Raw genomic sequence first — 19,319 nt, forward strand, 5'->3', positions numbered from 1 at the left:
CCCAATACCTCTGGCCTCCCCGTGAGGCCCCGGGGAAGGAGGTGCATTTGCTGCCGGTTGCAGTCCACATCCAGGCTGCAATTTCTGTGCTTTGCTGGAAAGGGAGCTGAGCCCCTGGTCCTGTTTATCCTTGCCAGCTCCTGCCGCCTGTCAAGGGCAAGGGCTGACAAGAGGAGGAATTAAACCCAGCTGAGTTCTCCCAGCCCTTCTATGAGGTACCTAGCTCTGGTGCCACTGGTTTCCAGTGGGATCCCAGGTCTGGGTTGCCCCTGGATTCACCCAAAGGGTGTGCAAGGTTTTAGGGGTTGCTGGGTTTATTCTTCCAGTCCTGGGAACAAAAGATGCATCCCGAGATGGAGACCTGAGTCTCTGCAAGGGCGATCAAATCCCCCGAATTTTGGGGGCTCGGCAGACACCCCCAAAATTGCACTGGGACTGGTGGTGGGATGGGCTCCCGGGAGAGTGGCTGGAGGGTGTTGACGGGGAGGGGGTGAGACGGGGGGAATGGGTTTGCCAGCGATGCCTCCCGATGGACACCGGCCAGCCCGCCCCGCGCCGGTTCCTGCCTCTGCCCCCGGGTTCCTCCTAACGAGGTTTCCAGCTCGGCTGAACCCCCGCGTTGCCTTCAGGACCGCAGCCGTCCGGGGCTGAACAGGGCTGGCGGCGGGGAATCGCCGTCCCCACCCCCCGATTTCTCCTCCCCAGTATTATCGAGGGTTCGGGTTACATCAAACAAACGTGAAAGCGGGGCAAAATTGAGGACGGGGTGCAGAAAATGTTGTTACGGACTCATGGAAAGACGGGGGGATGGTTTAGAACCCTGTGCCGACGCTCCCTTTGAAAGGGGGCGGCTCGGCTGCTTTCGGCGGTGGTCCCCGCGCCCTGCGCAGGAGTTTGTGATGGAAAGTCTGCAAAAGCCATTAGGACTTTTGTGCTGGGGCACTAGAAAAGCAACGCAGACACCACTCACTTTTCTAAATAAACATTAGTCTTAAAAAGTTTGCACTGCTGACCCCCGCAGCTCTGATTACTTGTAATTCTCTGAACCATATTTTAAGGCTTCAAACCTTTTTTTTTTTTTTTTCTTGCGGGGAGGGGGCGGATTTTGTTCGTTCCGCCCTGCAGCCGTGCCACAGATGTGCCGCCGGTACTGTGTGCTCCGGGGGCGGCGGGCCGGGGCGGGGGGGGGCCCTGCCACCCCCCAGGCAGGTCCTTATTCCCCAGCTCCGCAGCCACAGCCCCTCCGCGTGTTCACTTCCTCCACATTCCCCCGGAGAAGCTTTTTCCTCCTTTCTTCTTTTTTGGAGGGGCTGGGACCACATTCGCCACCCCGGTGCAGAGATGCTGTTCCCCTCTTCGGGCTCCCTGGGAGGGCAGAGGCTTGCGGGCTGCGGCCCCATCCCCACCAGGCTGTGCCCCAAAACAGCCCCGGGACCCCTCCTCAAACAGCCACATCTTCGCAGCGCGGCGGAGGCAGCTGCACCGAGGTATCATCAGTATAATTGGAAGGGTCACATGTTAAACCCTCGCTGTTGTTCGCGGTAATGTAGCTGTGTCCCTCGGTTGCACATTTACCGATTTCTCTCAAACCAACCATTGTCACAAGGTTCATTCCAGGAGGAGTGAGCCAATGGGTTACCACGGCAACTATAATGACATTAAAATAGAGGCGGCAGCCGCCGCCGCCGCCCCCCGACTCCCGGGCACAGCTCTCCGTCCCTCTCCCTCCTTAAAAACCGGCACAGCCCGGCAAAGCCCCGCACCTTTCCCGTCGGGGCAGCCCGGGAGATCACACCGGCACCCAGCTGCAAACTGAGCGGGGCCGGGAGGGGGCTGGTTTGTTCGAACCTTCCCGGGGAAACCGAGCGCACCGCGGCGGGAGCAGCGCGGAGCCGCCCCCGCTCCCGCGGGGCTGAACTTGACCAATTCTGGTCAGTTTCCAGCCGGGGCGCAGGGCGCGTTCCCGCCGGCGGGAAAGGGGCGCGCGCGGCCGGGGTCTGGGAGCGGGACGGAGCGAGGGCCGATCCTGCCCCGAGCGCCCGCCGGCAGCGGGGAAACCGGTACAAACCTGGGGGTTATAAAGCCGCCGCCGAGGCACCTGCGGGCTGGGGTGGGGGGGTGAGATCCTCTCCCTCGGCCCGGCCCCGTGCTGGAAATCCACTTTTTGCCGCTTGGTTTTCGTGGAAACGTTCGTTTCCGATTGATTTTCCTTTATTATTTCTCATCGGCGCTGCTACACTGCTTTCCCGCGTTTTTATTTTCCCCTTGAAATTCCGGGCGAGAAAAGATGTTTTAAAAAAAGGACCCGTGTCCTTGTGTTACCACAAGATACCCTCCTCTCTCGATGAATATTTGCCATCTGTTCTGTCCCGGGCATATAAAAAAAGCGCGACAAAGAACTACTGTGCAAAAGCAAAATTCTGGGAATATCGACTATAACATCAACTAGAGCTGGCGGGGGCCTCCAATATGAGTATTTTCCGTATGGGAGAACACACCGCCTGTCTTTCATTGCCGGCAGCCGATAGCAGCGCCTGAAATCGGGCTCTCCGGGATTTCAGCCACGCTTTCCCCAATATCTCTCCCGATCTCTGAGCGGGGCCGGGAAACGAGTCGTTTCTGTCAGTTTCTCGCCATTTATTTTTTTCCACGGGAGCCCGTGGGCAGAGGCTTGTCCGTGACCGGGCAAGGACGGAGGGGAAAGACCAGACAGCTCTGCTCAGAGCTGTGGTTTCATTTCCTCCACCAAAATGTGCCCGACACCTGCCCGCGGTTGGGGCAAACCCCCACTCCGGGCAGAACCCGGAGCGTGCCCACGGCTCCCAGCGCCAAAAAAATAAATAAATAAATAAATAAATAAAAGTAAAGGGGGGGGATTCGGCGCAAGCAGAACCGGAGCCGCCCGCAGCCAGTTCACACGCTGTTTGCAGCGGTGGAGCGGCTTCCTCCAGCCGGCCCCGACGGCGGAGCTGGCGCCACCGGCACCGGGCCGTCCCCGCCGAGCACCCGCCAGCGCCCCCGCCCAGGCGGGGGGCTCCGGGCACCCCAGTCGGAGCGCCCGTGGCGGGCGGGGAGGGGGCCGAGGGGCGCTGCGACAGGGCGGCGGGGCCCGGCGCTCCGGGGGTGCAGGGTCTGGGGGGCACCTCTTGGCCCCGGCCTCCCTGATGGGCTGCACGGCCTCCGGAGCTGCCGCCCTCGCACAAAACCTCTGCAGTCGCCGTGCTGCCCCCGGGAAAGGGGGACACCCCTATTCCTAATGCCACCCACCTCTCAGCAGAGATGGGGGAAGACATGGGGGGGCCCCCCACAGCCTGGCCACGGGTTCCCTACCTCCAGTTGCAGCTGGAAAACACACTAGGGCTGGGGGCGGGGGGTACGCGGGGTGAGCAGTTTCACCAGTCGCTGTTCCCCGGGGGGACCCGGGCGTGCAGCCTCCCCCCAGGAGCTGGGGCGGGGAAGAGCCGCCGGGATGTGGGGAAGGACCGGCCGGAGCCGCGGGAGAGACGGAGAGGCGGCCGCGGGTGGGTGTCCCTTCCCGCAGGCCTTGGGGGTGTCCGGCCCACTCCACACCTCCACCTCCCCCGGGCAGAGCGCAGGGGCTGTGGGACCCTCCGCGGTGCGGCGGGAGGGGACCCCGGGGCGGCTGCCGGGAACGCGGCCGGGGCTCAGCTCGCCGCAGCTCCCGGGAGGCCAGAAATGCCTTTTTCGACGATCTCCTGAGCTCAAGAGCCATTAGAAACGTCCCTCTGAAGTGATCCTCTGGGCAGGGGCGTATTGAAAGAGATACACAGAGCAGGAGTATGCCCGAGAGGAGGTGGCAACATTGTCGGGCAGGGGAGAAAATGAAGTTAAAACCGAAATAAAAAGAAGAGGGAAAGACAGAGAGAAAGGTGGGAAAACGAAATTATCCTCCTTGTGAAACGTGTAGGGCTTCTCCGGAGCAACTGCGGAAAGGAGGCCTTTCCACCAGGGTGGATAAATTTACTCGTGTCCCACATGACCGAGGGTGGGGGACCCGGGACGCGGGGGGGGGGGAAGAGAAAGGTCATGGGACTGGGATTTGGGTTGTAAATCACAGAGGAGACGTGGATTTCAGTGCCGGGATCCGCGTTAGGTGGCAGCGGCCTCGGGTTTTGCAAGAGAAGTAATTATATAGGAAAAAGAAAAAAAAAATAGAAAAAAAGTGGGGGTTGGAGGGTGGGAAGAGGAAAGGGCATTTCAGAAATAACCCCAGTAAAATCTCGGGGGGTTAGCGGTGAGAAAGTGCGTTTGGGGGGCACAGATCTAGGAAAGCGTCGCTGGGAGACCCCGCTGGCCTAGGAAAGAAGTTGCCCCCCACATCACCCCCGGGCCGGGGTGGGTGCTCAGCACTGCACCCCGCGTCTGCTCGGAGGACGCCCTCCTGCCCGGCCCCGGCTCTCGGCCGAGCCCTGCCCGCTCCCTTTGTTGCCTCTATTTTGTGGCCGTGTCTCTCTCCTGGGAAGAGGAGATCACAGGGGCGCTGCAGGGGTGCGTTTGGGGGGGCTGCGCTTGCCCCACCAGCCGCTTCACGTCTCCCTCCCCTCGCCCCCACGCACCCTGCCGGGACCTGCCGCGGAGGGGGCGCCGCGGCCCGAGGCGAAGGGGGTCCGCCTGCCTGGACCCTGGCATTTTTTGGCCCCAACCCCAGGCGGGGGAAGTTTTTCCTTCTCCACTTTTTGTTTAAATTTAAAGCGACAGCGGCGGCCCCTCCGTCCCCTGCCCGCCGGGGGTCCGGCCCTCTGCGGCTCAGCTGCGGCCGCGGGTGTCACCAGCGCGGCTGCGCTCCGAGGGTTTCCTACACCCGGGGCCCTGTCCTGTGTCCCCCCCGCCTCCATCTGCCCGGGGATGAGGGGGGAGCACGGGGAGGGCACCCCAGGTAATGTCGTCCCGGTGGGGGGAAAAATTCCCACGGATTTTGCAAGGAGTCCGGCTGGAGTTAATGGCGATCGTGTGCCCCGCAGACGGCTCTCGCTGCTGAGGAGTGATTTGGGGGGGGAGTGGGGCCTCATTCAGGTTACACGGACTTTCCGAGGGCTCTCCGCTGGCCTCCGTGGGCAGGGAAAAGCGGAATATCTGGGAATTTTTGCGAGAGTGAAAGGAATCGCCGGTGTTGGTTTAACCCGTTTCAAAACCCCGGTACTAACGAAAGAGGAACGTAATTTCACTTGACAGGCGAGTTAAAGCGGGGAAATCGAAATCTGATCGAAACGGACAGGGACGGCCCCGAAAAGCGCTTCTCTGCCACCCTGCGACACGGAGCCAGACCCTCCTTACCCAGAAAGGCTCGGGGAGTGGGAGAAACACCACCGAATCGGTAATTAGGAAGATCCCGAGGCACCGACACGAAGCCTCCCCTGCAGGAACGGACCCACAAACTCGTTACACCCCTTGGGGCTCCCGCCCGACCTCTCAACGGGAACATGATCTCCCTCGCAGGTTTTCCTCCGGTTTTACGAGACCTGCTTCGACACACGGGGAGATGAACGATTACAATGCACTCCATATCCATTTATCGGCATCCCAGGGGGGCGGGATGCGGGCAGCCAGGGCGCCTGGGAAGCGAGGTATCCCGCCTGGCCGCGGCTCGGGGAGGCCGCCGAGCTCCGGGATCCGGACTCCTCGGTACCGGCGGCCCGGCGGGGAGATCCGCTTCCCGGGCGGCGGGCGGGCGCACCCCGGTACGGTCCACCCGAGGAGGGGAGATCGTTAGCATCTCAATGATGAGGAAGAGTTGAAAACGCGCGATCAAACCCTGCCGAGAGTGGTTTTTTTCCTCCCGCCCCGGATCGCAGCGTCACCTGTTGCCGCCACGGGTTTGGGGCGCCAGGTTGCATCTTATTTGATAAAATAATAAAATGCGAACTGGTCCCGCGCGGGCGCCCGGCCCCGTCCGAGCCCGGGGCAAGGGGGACCGGCACACGCTCGCCCCTGCACCCCCGCTGGGGCCGGGGCCGCCGCCTCGCGCACGGCCCCCCCGAGAAACGCACCGGCGGGACGGTGAGAAGGGGTGTGCGGGGCTGTGCTCCCGAGCCGCCGTGCTGCCGGCCGGGGTGCTGGGCGCCGCTGGGAAGGGCGCCCTGGGCTGCCCCGCAGCCCACCAGGCACAGGCAGGGGAACCGCCGAGCCCGGGGGGCCGCCCGTGTCTCCCCTGGCTCAAAGGAGGGGAGACGCCCCCCCGCTGCGGCCGGGAGAGAGATTCCTGGGGGTGGACAGTGCTGGAAACGTCCTAGGGAGAGCGGGGAAGCGGCCCTGGGTGAACCCGAGACGAAGCGGGTGAGACTGGAGAGGCCGACAAGGAGAGAAAGAAGGAGGAAAAAAGAAAGGTGACAAGAGGGAGAAAGAGAAAAAACAAAAGAGATAAAGGAACGAGGAAGGGGGGAGGAGATAGAGAAAAAGGAAAAGAGAGAGAAAAAGGAAAAGAAGGAGGAAGAGAAAGAGAGATGAAAGAAATAGAAAATAAAGAGATGGGAAACAAAAGAAAAAGAAAATGAGAATAAGAGGGATAGAAAGAGGGGAGGGGAGCGAGAAAAAGAGATAGAAAGAGGGAGAAAGGGGAAAACAAGCAGGTAAATAGAAGAGCGAAAGAGAAAAAAGAGAAATCGAGAAAGAAAGAACGAGAGAAAGAGAGAGAAAGACATAGAAATAAGGAAAGAAGGGAAGAAAGAAGAAATAAAGAAGAGGGAGAGTGGGAAAACAAAGGAGGGGGGGGGAGAACCAAGGAAAAACGAGAGGACGAGAAAGAGAAAAGGTGAGGAAGAGAAGGAGGAAGAAAAGATGCTCCCGTGGTCCGGGAGGTGAGGGCAGAGCGCGGAGCCCCGGCCCCTCTCCTTGCCCGACAGACAGACGGAGGGGTGAGTGAAGGGCCCTGACCTACCGCGAACATCTCGAGGAGGATTTCGAAAGCACCAACTTAATTTCCAATGCAATTTTCCTGCGGCTGCGACAGCTCCTCCCGCCCTCCCCACATCGGAAAATGTTTGGTTTAAAAAAAAAAAAAAAAAACCAAAACCAAAACCAAGTCGTTTCCCTGCTTTTTGTGCCGGGAAAGGAGAGAAACGAAAGGGAAATGGAGAGGGAAAGAAGATGCTGGAGGGCAGTTATTTTTCCAAAGTTACGAGGCAGGAAAGTGGTTTTAGGTCGGGCACTGGGGCACAGGGAGACTAGGCGTTATTATTAAATCCTAAATCCACCGTGAAAACGGGAGTTTCTGCGCAGTCACGGGGAAGGGCCAGGGCAGGCCCAGAGGAAGGGCCGAGCTATTGGAAAAGATGCTCTTGGTGTCTAAAGGTGGTTTCTATAATCCAGGTTGATTTATTTTTGTTCGGGGCTGCGAGGAACTAGAAAGAGAAAACCAAAAAGCTACCGGATAAAGGAATAAGATCTTGACCTTTCCTAATTCCCCAAATCGGCAGTAATGGAAAGCAGAAGGTGCCAGGGGAGGAGGCAGGAGGCGAGGGCCGAGCGGGCGGTGCGGCGGGGCCGGCCGGGCCGGGGTCCCGGCACCCCGCACCCCGCAGCTGGCGGGTCGGAGCGAGGGCCACCCGCGTCCTTCCTCGGGACCCGCTCCGCTTAACACCGGCTTAGTTAAGCGAACACAGAGAAAGAAATTGCCCACATCCCACACACACTTACACACCCCCGCTGCTGTCCCGACGGGGATATTCCGAGGCAGGATCGGTTTATCCCGCCCCGATAAACCCGAGGAGAAACGGCCGTTCGCCGCCTCCCCGGGGCTGCGCGCACACGGAAAACCGCCGCGGAGGAAATCCGCAGAGAACATCGCGTTTTTGTTACAACCCCTTCATCTGACATATAGAAAGGAGAGGAGTGGGGTCACATTTTTAAAAGAAAAAAAAACAAAACCAGAAAAAACCCACAAACTCAGCTCCGCAGATGCCTGACCAAAGCCAAAGCGAGGCGGAGCAATCCGCATCCCCCGGCCCCGCTCGGGAACAGCCGCCGAGACCAGCCCCGGCGCCGAAGGGAGGCGGGAAAAAAAAACCCCAAACCTGCGGCAAAGGATCGGGCCCCGCGGCGGGAGCGGGGTCGCCGCCGGCCCAGCTTTGCCCGGGGTTTAAAGCTGGCCAAAAAACCACTGAAAACAACATCGAGAGCCGAGCGGATTCGCCTACGGACGAGGGGGAAGGGAAATGCCGGGTCGCCTTTTTGGCCACGGACTCCCAAGCAGCGACTGCAACAGCTAATTATTTTCTTTTCAGTGCTCGGTTATTGCTGGTGTCCTCCCCGCCTCCCCCCACCCCCCCCCCAATAAATAAATAAAACCCTCCTTTAGGCAGCGAGGCGTGAAAAATGATCCTCGCTGAACGCTTAAAAATAATGTCCCGTGAAGATCGGGGCTGCGGAGCCAGCCAGCCCCGTAATTAGGAGCCATTATCCGCCGAGGCAATATTTCGCCTTAACCCTGCAAGCCGAGCCCGGCCAGGGGTTCCCGACCTCAGAGGAGCTCTCCCCGGCGGCTGGGGGGGAGCCGATTCCCGGGGGTCTCCGTCGATCCCCCCCCGCCCCCCCGCCACTTTCCCCAAGCGACGCAGATATTTGCAGGCGGCGTGAGTTTGACCGGGGCACGGAAAGAGCTCGGGTGCTTGAGGGAGATTTAGGCGATGGGAAGAATCTGAAGTTAGAGCCACTTGGGGATCTCCCCCCGCCCCCCCGAAAAAGGAAAAAAAAAAAAAAAAAAAGAAAACACCACCAAAACACCAAAACCAACCCCAAACCCATCGGCGCGGGCGCTGGCAGCCCCCCGGGCCGGGAGAGCCGAGCCCAGCCGGGGCGGCCCTTCCTGCGGGGGGAACCGCGGCTCCCCTGAAGGGGGAAAGTCCCCCAGCTCCCGAGTCAGCTCAGCTTCAACCCCGGCCGCGACCTAAAACCCCGCAACGGCTCCGCAAAGTAAAAGAAGGGGAAGGGAGCGGGGAAAAGGTGTCCCAGCCCCAGAACCGCCGGATCCCCCTCCCCTGAGCGTGTGGGGGAAGGGGTCCCTCCGGGGAAACGCCGCTTCCCTGCAGAGCGGACCCCCCTGCATCCCTCCAAAGCCTGAGACCACCAACTTGGAGAACCCTCTGCACCCAGCGGGGGCTGCAGGGCCGAGACGCACCCGTTCATCCCCACGGGCACCGGCCGCTACTTCTCAGCCGCCCCTGCCACCCTTGGCTCATTTTCTTCCCGCACTTCGCAAACAAACAAGCCAACAAAAATTTAAAAAAAAAAAAAGATGCTACTTTATATTAAAATAAGCCACCCCCCCTCTTCCAGACACACAGCCACCACCCAGCCTGGCTGCACATCGCTTTCTTCCTTCGGATCCCGTCCCCTCAAAGCAGGCTCGGTTATTAAAGGAGGCTGAACAAAGATAGCCCCGAGAGCAGCTATCAGCGCATTTTAACTTCATCAAAGACTTCGGGGGAGAGGGAGAGGAGGGGTCTGGCACCTTCTAGTAATGAGCTTGTCAGGAACACCCCTGCCAGAGCAATTGAACAATTTGCACACAAGCAAAAGAAAAGGAGCGGGGAGGGAGGGAGGAAGGGGAAATGCTACAAAAGCCCCTTCAATTTCCAACCATGTGCTTGGCAATCTGGAAAATAGATTCATTGGCCTCCTCTTTTCTCCCATGTCGAGTCTTGTAGCCCCTTTTGTAGGAGCTGGACATGAAAGGGAGACAACCAAGTGCCGGACACGAAGATCGCTTTTCAAAAGCAAATGTGTGTGAAGGCGAGATGTGAGACCGCTCGCTGCGGGGAGGCGGCACGTTCAGGAACAACATCAACAAACTGCGCGGAGGTTCGAGGTGGCACAGAGAGGGGCAGAGGAGGGGGGGGGGGATTAAAAAAAAGGGGGGGAGGAAGAGAAAAGAAAGGCCTTCCCCCCCCCATCCCCAGCGCACACCGCCCGGCTCCTGCCCGCGCCCCGGCGGGCCCCGCACAAAGCCCCGCTCGCCCGGGGACCGGCTCCGTCCCCCACTCCCTGCCTCGTACGTCTCAGCTTTTTTTCTCTTTCTCCTTCTTCAGCTGGCTGCGCGGGCAGAAAGGCCTCGATTCTTTAGATCAGGGTCCCTGCCAACAAACAAACCAAAGAGCACGTTTGGTCCCTGAAATAAATAAATAGGGGAGGGGGGGAGAGAGGTTTGGAGAAGGGAGCGCTTAAAGATGTTTATTTACTTTGTAAGTTGTTGCAAAATTTAGGCGGAGATCAAGTTTCATTCGGTCATTCAAATGCTGCAGGCCCAAGGGGGACGTGTGTGCGGGAGGGGGGGGGGGGGGAACCCTCGAACTTATTTTCTCATGTGTCAACTTTTCCAAACAAAATAAAGGGAGGTGGGGGGGGAGAGAAGGGATAACGTTTCTCCCGGCCCCCATCTCCCTCCCCCTGGAAACAAGCAGAGGGTTGTCTGACTTCTTTTTGTTGTTGTTGTGGGGGGGGGGGGGGGGGGGTGTATGCACCAACCAAAAAGCAAACAAAGAAATAAAAAATAAAATTAACAACAACAAAAAAATTCCGGAGGGTCCTTTCCCTTGCCGGCCCCTGGACCCGAGGCGGGCCCCCCCCGCACCCCGCCTGTGCGGCAGCCTGCGGCGGGGGGAAGGGAGGCGGCGCGGCGCGGCGCGGCCCCGCGCAGGCTGCGCGCCCGGCCGCGGCGCGGAGGGGACGGAGGGCTCGGCCCCGCCGGCTTCGGGCGGCGAAACTCCGCGAGCGGCCGAGCGTCGCCAGCCCGAGGCGGGAGGCACTCGCTTCCCCGAGGCCCGAGCGCGGCTCTGGACTCTCAGCGTGACAAAGGACATCTCAAAGAACGATCGGGATTATTATTATTATTTTTTTAACCAGGTCACAAACATTTATTAATTTACACCAACGGTGGACAAAATTCTGTTGCCTTTTCCACATCAAATTATTCACAGATTCTCTCAATAAAATAGATATGACGGATGCACAACCAGTGAAGAGTTAACTGGACTCCGCTCATTAGCTCCCGAATAATCTATATACAAATAATTACCAATACACCAAAAAACCCACGCACGGAGGGGGTGGGAAAACGGGGGATTAAAAAAAAAAAACACACCGGTGTGGGAATTCTCCAAACTTCCTTACGGATCGGATTTTCTTTTAAACGTGCATTTGAATCCTTCATTGAGGGGGAAAAAAAAAAAAAAAAAAAGGAAAAAAATAAACCGCAGTCCTGAGTTTCACTGACTTTTTTCTTCTTAAACATAAAGAAACCCTAAACAGTGCCTTTTAAAACCAAACCCGAAGCTTCAAAGAAACTAAAAATAAGATCGAGCCATTAAAACATTTTCTTTGAGAGTAGGGGAGAGACAGACACACATGGCAAAACCGCCCGGGAGACAGATTTGCAGGAATTAAAACGGGCTCGCTGCGACCGGGGGCGGCTGCGACTCCCCTGGCCGCCTTCCCGGGCGATTTGGGGGACCCCCGCGGCAAACCCGCACCTCTCAAAGGAAACATTTCCGACCCTAAGACCGTTTCTTTCTTAACATCCCCTCCCTCACCTCCCGCAAGACGTTGCGTGTTCAACCAGCCCAGGTCCCAGCTTATGTTACGGCCACTATAAATACGCTTTGGCGCTTGCGGGACGAGCTCCTGTTATTCCTTTCCCCCTCCCGCCATCCCGATTTATTTATTTTTTTTTCTTCCCGAGCAAGGAGACACAAACAGATCTGGATGCCACAGAGCCTGGAAATAAAGTAAAAATTAAAAAAAAAAAAAAAAAAAAAAAAAGAAATATTTCCTACCTTAAAACACAACAGGAGGAGATTGTGGGGGGACGGGGAGAGGGAAGGGGAGCAGTTTCGGAGGAGGGGGGAGAGCTGGGAAGGGGCCGTTTGCTTCGCGACTCTCCCCCCCCCCCCCACCCCCCCCAGCACACTTTAAAAATGACAGCTGCTCAGGGTTGTGATTTTACTGGAAAAGTTCTGGGCCGGCTGCAGGAGGGGCTCGTGTGCCAGGCTGACCTGGGGCTGTGCCGGGGCCAAGGCGGGGCTGAGCACGGCCAGGACCTGCGCCGGGGGGCCCGCCTGGCCGGCGGGGTAGGGCGCGGCGGGCGCGGCGCTGGGGTTGGTGCTGGGCGGCGGGGGCACGGCCCCCCCGATGATGTTGTCTATGGAAAATGAGGGCCGGGAGGGGTGGTTGGTGCCGCCGCCGCCGCCGGCGGGCGTGGGGTCCGGCTTCAGGGTCTGGAGGAGGGCGGCGGGCAGGGCGGTGGGGCTCAGCTGGGGGTGGTAGAAGGACTTCCTGCAGTTCAGCTCGCCGCCCAGGAAGGAGGGCAGCCCCGAGGCGGCCGAGAAGACGGAGGCGGCGGCGGGAGGCGGCGGAGCCGGTAACGGGCAGTGCGGCGCCGGGAAGGGGAAGGCGCCCGCGGCGCCGCCGCCGCCTCCGCCGCCGGGGTGGTGGTGGTGGTGGTGGTGCGGGGGGTAGCCCTGGAGCTGCAGGCCGTAGTTGTAGCCGTAGGGTCCGTAGGCGAAGCCGGGCAGGAAGGCGGCGGCGTCGGCGGCCCCGGCCCGCAGCAGCAGCTCCGGGTGCGGCGGGTGCAGCTGCTGCTGCCGCTTGAAGCGCTTCCTCCGGCGCAGGAAGCTCCCGTTGTCGAACATGTCGGCGGACTCGGGGTCCAGCGTCCAGTAGTTGCCCTTGCCCGGGTTGCCGGGCTCCCGGGGGATCTTGACGAAGCAGTCGTTGAGGGAGAGGTTGTGGCGGATGCTGTTCTGCCAGGCGGGGAACTTCTCCCGGTAGTAGGGGAAGCGCCCGCTGATGAACTCGCAGATCTCGCTCAGCGTCAGCCGCTTCTTGGGGCTCTGCAGGATGGCCATGGTGATGAGGGCGATGTAGGAGTAGGGCGGCTTCACCAGCGGGTTCTTCCCCACCGCGCCGCCGCCGCCGCCGCCGCCCGCGGGCGCCTTCTCCCCGGGCGCGGCGCCGCGGGCGCACGCCGGCTCCGAGCCGCCGGCGGGGGAGAGCCGTTCCGGGGACCCCCCCATGCGCGCCTTGGCGGCCCCGCTCCGCGGCAGGGCGAGCCCCAGCGGATCGCCGCCGTCCTCCTCGTCCTCCTCTTCCTCGTCGTCGTCGTCCTCCTCCTCGTCCTCGCTGTACTTGCCCCCATCCTGGGGCGGGCCCACCACGTCGATATCCGCGTCCTCCACCTCGGAGAGCGGCTCTTCCTCCGGGGAGCGCTCGGACATGATCCCGCAGCCGCCGCCGCCGCTGCTGCCCAAAGTCATTGTTGTGCGGCCGGGGCGGCCGGGGCCGGGCTCCCCCCCCCACCTAGCGGCGGCTCCCGGGATGGGCCCGGGGCCGTGCCGGAGGGCTGCGGCCGCCGCTGGGACTCCGCGCCCCGGCGCCGCCGCTCCGCGCCCCGCTCGCCGCGCCGCTGCTGGCGGGACCGCGGCAGGGCTGCGGGGTGGTGGCTGCGGAGGGAGGGGCGGCGGAGGGGCGCGGGGCGGGGGCGGAGGGACGGGACGCCCGGGGGCTGGGCAGGGAGCTTGGAAGCAGCGATAATAAATAATAGTAATAATGATAATAAAAGGAGAGGGGAGAGAAAGCGGGGGTGCGGCGGCTCCTTGGCAGGGCGGGGGGGGGGGGGGGGGGAAAGAAGGGGAGGGAGGAGGGAGGGAGGGGCGGGGGAAGAGGGAGGGGGGAGGGCAGAAGTTGGGAAGGCGGCTCCCCCCTCCCCACCCCTCCCGAGCCGGGACCCGGTGGAAACGCTCCCACTCTGCGCCTCCTTCCAGCGCTCCCCAGGCCTTTATACGGCCGCCCCGGCATCACGTGCCGCCGCCGCAGGCCCCTCGGGGCACGGCGAGGGGCTGCCTGGCCCGGCCCGGGTCCCCGGGAGTGCGGGCCCCCGCCTCCGGCGGTGATGCTTTCGAGGAAAGGCGCTGCCCGCTCCCCCGGCGCTTAGATGCCCCCGGCTACGCCTGGAGCCGGCTGGTGCGAGAGCGGGGGGTCGGCTCTGGATAAAGCCCACTTCCACGCCCCCCCGCCCCAAGCACCCCGCGGTGCCGGAGGCTCGCAGGGCTCGTTCCTATCGGATGCAACGGCCCCCTCCCTCCGCCCGGGGGCCACGGAGGGTCCCCTGTCCCCACGCGGGCTGCCCGCCCACGGGGCTGAGGGCTGAGCTGCCGCCCTCCGGCAGCCTGGCTGGCGGGGACCCTAGCTCCACCAGGGCCGAGCCCCCCGGGACCTCCGGGGGGAGGGGGAGTGAATTTGGGATCCCTGCTCCCCTTCTGCACACGCTCACGTCACCGACACGTCACCGAGGCCGGAGTACCCCGCCTGGAAACCCGACTTCCCCGAGGGCTCCCACGGGCCGGCACCCGCGGAGGGGATGCTGCCGCCCAGCAGGTGCGGGGCGGAAGGCGGGGAGCAACGCTCAGTCAAGCTCCCCCCCCTCCCCCCCGCAAGAAAGAACCAAAGGGAAGACGGTGCGTGTCCGCGGGGTGCTGGGACGGCTCCCGCATCCCGGCCCGGCGGGTACCACTTTCCGAGGTGGTCCGCCCGTAGCCCGGCCAGGCCGCAGGACCCCTCCGGGACACGGGGAATCTCCTCCGGCCTGGGGACGGCCCGCCCGCCGCGCCCCCGCCAGCGCTGCCTCGAGGCGCAGCATCCCCCGACGGCTGGCAGGGAGGGGGTGGGGGGCAGCGGACACCCACCTTGCCGCGGGCTACAGCCGCAGCAGGAGGATTTCCCTGTAACCAGAGGCACCCTAGGCCCCCGCGGAGCCACAACGGTGTCCCCACGGGTGGCAGAGCCCCGCTCGCCCGCCTGCGGCCGCGCTTCCCCAGGGCAAGGCCGGGGCGGCCACCCCGGTGGAGGGCGGGGGACACGGACACGGGTGCAGCCGCCCACCCCGCGCCCCGTGGGTGGCTGTAGCAGCCCGGTGTCCCTGTCTCTGCCGCGGACACACCGAGCCACGCTCGCACGTTTTTTCGGTTGGGGTGGGCTTTTTTGTTTGTTGGTTGGTTTTTGGGTTTTGGTTTGGTTTTTTTTTCTTCCCTTAGAAGCTCTGCAAACCCGCAGCCTCTTTCCCGGGGGAAGGATGCCCGGGGAGGAAGGAAGGGGATGATTTACTCCAAGGGGGTGCCAGGGGGAGATCTCCCCCTCCTCCAGGGCCGCGTTCAGCAGTGTGAGAATCCGCGGTGATGAATTGCCAGTCGCTGCCGTTAACAGGTGCGAGCATTTGGTGATAAAATCTCCAGCACTAATACCGGGGAGCCGGGCCAAACAGCTGCGCGGCCCCGCTTCCAAATGCCGGTCACAATTACTCAAGCCCTAACGACTCGGTGCACAGACTCGCCGGGCTCGGGGGGACCCCGAGGAGCGGGCAGGAGCGGCCGGCGCTTCGCCCGCACATCTCCGGGTGAAGCGGCTGCTGCAGAGCCGGAGCCTCTGCGCGGACTCGGTCGCATCTTCCTCCCTCGCCGCCAACGCTGCGATCGGGGAGGAAGATGCGACCGGAGGGAAAAATAGATGAATAACTGTGCTGAGAATTGCTCAGGAAGGTGACTTCCAGCCTGTCCCGCAGGCATGCGTCAGGGCTGGGAGAGCTTTCCTGACCTCTTTCACTTTTATATTCCTCCGATGCTGATAACCTTGCGTTTGAGACACATACGCATACATCTCCCTCTCGTATGTATGGGGGTGTGTGTATATATATATTCAGCTATAGATATATTCATATTTTTTCTTATTTTTCTTTTATAATATAATTAGCTAACACGGAGAAATGCTTCCGAGACGCCGCATCTTTCCTACCGACTTGGTTTAAACTCTCCGTTCATCAGCCCCGCGGAAAGGCGACGGGAAGGACAAATGGAAGAGAGCGGAGAGGGAAAAGACCCGAGCCGCTTTCCATTTTTATTAAGTAAAATAATAGTTATGCCTCCCCTACATAAACGAAAGTGTCATAAAAAATTCCGAAGCAGCTGCCAGAGATTTCGACCACACACACAACGGGGCGATTGAATTTCCACTTGGTGCATTTCATGGCAGCGAGGAACCGCCGGGAGCTGCGCCTTGTGCCTGTGCAGGGCGGCGAGGGGAGGGCGGGCGGGGGGGGGACCCGGGCAAACGGCGCGCTGCGAGCGGCCGAGGGCAGCGGGCACCGCCCGGGGGATGCCCCGCCGCCCCCCGCGCCCCCGGCCGCCCTGCCTGCGGGCTGCTCCCGCACGGCTCGAAGTGAAACAGATGTGGGTGTCCGCTGCCCGGCCCCCCCCGCCCTGCCCCGGCTGCCGCCTCTGCCCCTGCCTGCCGGGGCGGGCAGCGCCGGGCAGCCCGCGGGGGGAACCCCCGGCCACGGCGGGCTCGGGTGGAGCCGTTTATCGCTGGATTCATGGGCATCGGGCCCCCGATGGGCCCGAAATTGGAGGGGGGGCAGGCGAGGAGGGTCGATCCGAGGCGGCTGTCGGTGGGCTGCGGCCGGAGCCCTGTCCCGCTCCCGCCTGGACCTCCCCCCTCGGCACCGTGCACCCGGAGCCGCCGGAGCTCGAGAACCAGCGTGTCCCCGTCAGCCACCACCGGCACCATTCCTGCCTGTTTCAAGGCAAAATATCGTCCCCATTAAAGCAGGGAACGACCCAAAAAGAGACGACCATGAATGAGACCCGGTCCCTCCGTCTGCGAGCGGCTCCCGTTCGCCGAGCCGGTATTAGCTTCAGCTTTGCCACGCAAGACCGGCTGCAGAAACAAATCAAAACGAGAAAAAGTACCCAAACTACACCCGTCCCGAAAAGATTTAGAAAAGGGAAACCCGGGAGTGAAGCAAACCAGATGGTCGGAGCCCAGACACGTACATAGGCGCACACACGCTCCCGGCCGTGCATCCACACGCGGAGCCAGGGGTGAGTTTAAATCACGCGTTTGCACGCCGGGGTAGGAAATGATGCGGTCTCCCGAAAGGGAAACCCTATCGATCTACCCGAAAAGATTGCCTTGTCATCGTGTCACTGTTCCCAGGCGTGCGAGGCTGGGGGGGAAGCATTTTTCCTTCGGCAGATTTTTAATTTTTCTTCTCTCCTCTCTGAAGTATTTCATTACAGCCTCCCTTCCCATCTCCCGTTTTAACCCGACTCTGTTTTACATTTCACGTTAAACTGCGCGGGGCTGAGAGCTGGCGGGGTGGGGAGGGTCTCCAAAAAGTCTCAGTAGTGCGGTAAAAAAGAAAAAAAAAAAGTGGCCATCAACCGATCAGGACTTTTTTCTTCTTTTATTTTCTCCTTTAAATTGACTTTCACTGTCTTTTCCGCCTGTCTTAATGAGGCGTTGGGTCGGCGTTTTGATGCCCCGCAGACCTCTTTAGCAGGTGACTGCCCCGGCCGAGGCTTCCCCCCGGGGCTGCCGGTGCCCCCGCCCGGGCAGCTCCGTGGAAGCCCCTGCAAGCTGCAAAACGGAACAACGACCAGACACAATTTATTTTAATTTTTTCCACAAGGAAAAGATCGTCCCCTGCCTGTCCGCCGAGACCGTTATTTGCCGGGGGGGTATCGGGGTGGGCAGGGACGACAATCCTGGAGCACCGCGGGGTGCGATCGCTGCTCCTGCCCCGGCGCTGGCCGTGCCCCCGCCTAAGGGAGCCGGTCCTGGCCGGGGCAGCCGCCGCCGCTGGGGTTCACGGCGGGGCAAAGCCCTGATCCCGCACCGCTGTGCCCGGGGAAGGGCAGCATCGGGCCCTGCGGCGCTCCCGTGCCCTGCCACGGGCAGGGTGGGGGATTTAGCTCCAGCCCAGCCGACGTTGCTCCCAGATCCTTTCAGATGATCTGTTGGGTTTGCAATACATAATCATTCTTGTTTCCTCTGCCGAGCAGCATCTAAATTCGTTTATTCTGATGAGAGCCGCATCTACAAGTCCCCCAAGGCTCAGTGATGGATTTTTCTGTATTACCTCGTTATCAAGCTTGGCTGACCTCTAACTTCTCTGAAAACATGAACAAGACAGACCTGCTGCTGCCTGGGCTGCCCCAGGGGGCTCTTTTTCCACTTATGTGATTTCCTTTGATATTATTTCTCTTCTTTCCATATCCAAGGCTCAGACCTTCAGTGCTCCCTGCAGTTCAACCTTTTTTCCAGCCCTGTACTGCCAGCTCCCAGCTTGCAAAGATCAGTTTGCAGCCTGCACATCAAGAACTCCCAGCTCAGGGAGGTTAAGTGGGAATGGTGGTGCCGGATAGTGCGAGATGCGTGGAATTCCCAGTTTGGAAACCACGGGAGCCAAGTGCCTATACCCATCCCTGCAGCGCTCAGATGTCGGACGCCTTGGGTTTGCGGACTTGGATTTTCAAATGCAGGTGTCCCAAAATCCACACCAAAAAAGGCCTGGATTTCAAGGGAGGGCTTTCCCAGGCACCCCTCGTGCAGGACTGAACACCCATGAATCTCTGAAGAGCAAGTCTCTCCGTCTTTCCTGCTCTTCCTTTCCTTTCCATATGCACACATTTATTTAGGTGCTGTGTCACGACTTTAGGACCTTGGCTTTGGACTTGCAGTTCAAAAACTTTGTCTGCTGCTCTCTATTCATAACTGATCCCATCCCACATAGATTTGAAGCCCACCAGGCAAGCTCATACACAGCATAACAGCCAACCAATAAACTCTGGCTTGGTATAAGCTTTTTTTATGTACTGTTCTTCAGCAACCTGACATGAAAAGAGATGGGTACTCTCACACACTTACATGACTCAGAGGATCGAAGTGATTTCAAGCCATAAACCACCAGGTGCACTTTTGAGACTCACCAAAGCCAGCCCTCCTGGTTGCCATAAAAAACACATTAGCCAAAGGCTGATGCATGTGGAAGGCAATTATGCACTGGCCCATGGCAATATGCATAGAACAGCCTGGTAACTGTGCCTACTATGCAAGGAAAAATATGCTGTGAAAACAAGACTGCTAAATCACTTCATTCTTCCCTGAATCCCCTGAAAATAAGAGAGGGCTTTGGGTTTTGGTTTTGTTTGTTTGGTTTTTTTTTTTTTTTGGGGGGGGGGGGGGCGGGCGGTGGAATATGCAGGAGGGAATCAGATTTTTCCAAAAGTGCATGCACCAGTGCAAGAACCTAAATAAATGACCAGATTCACAAGGATGTAGAAACTTGTGATGAGGTTTTCAAGTCTGGGTTTTCCATGTTAGCATCTGATCACGCCAATGTGCCCAGGAAATCCCCGCTGCTGCGTTCTCTGCATTCAGCGGTTCAGCAGCCCGAGTGCTCGCCTCACCCACTGAGTTCGCAAAAGTCCACTTCTGCCAGAAACGCCAGCTGAGGACGCTCAGCTTGGGGGTTAGGA

General features: G+C 60.4%; 1 protein-coding gene and 1 long non-coding RNA gene across 3 annotated transcripts; one reads left to right on the plus strand and one right to left on the minus strand.

Annotated features, from left to right (window-relative positions):
- Nucleotides 1–10,474: 10,474 nt before the first annotated feature.
- Nucleotides 10,475–13,598, minus strand: FOXD2 (forkhead box D2). Its single transcript, XM_064455139.1, is given in 3 exon segments — nt 10,475–12,407; nt 12,409–12,467; nt 12,470–13,598. Coding segments are annotated over 3 exon segments (1,341 nt in total). The 5' UTR covers nt 13,266–13,598; the 3' UTR covers nt 10,475–11,921.
- An 81-nt stretch (nt 13,599–13,679) lies between these two features.
- LOC135313943 (uncharacterized) lies at nt 13,680–18,965 on the plus strand. Of its 2 annotated transcripts, none has more exons than XR_010373446.1 (3): nt 13,680–15,210; nt 15,332–16,880; nt 17,844–18,965. It is a non-coding gene; the product is annotated as an uncharacterized LOC135313943 (long non-coding RNA). The 2 variants fall into 2 exon arrangements; XR_010373447.1 differs by having other exon boundaries at nt 18,063–18,965.
- Nucleotides 18,966–19,319: the final 354 nt, after the last annotated feature.

This window comes from Phalacrocorax carbo, chromosome 6, assembly GCF_963921805.1.
Source record: "Phalacrocorax carbo chromosome 6, bPhaCar2.1, whole genome shotgun sequence".
NCBI lineage: Eukaryota > Metazoa > Chordata > Aves > Suliformes > Phalacrocoracidae > Phalacrocorax > Phalacrocorax carbo.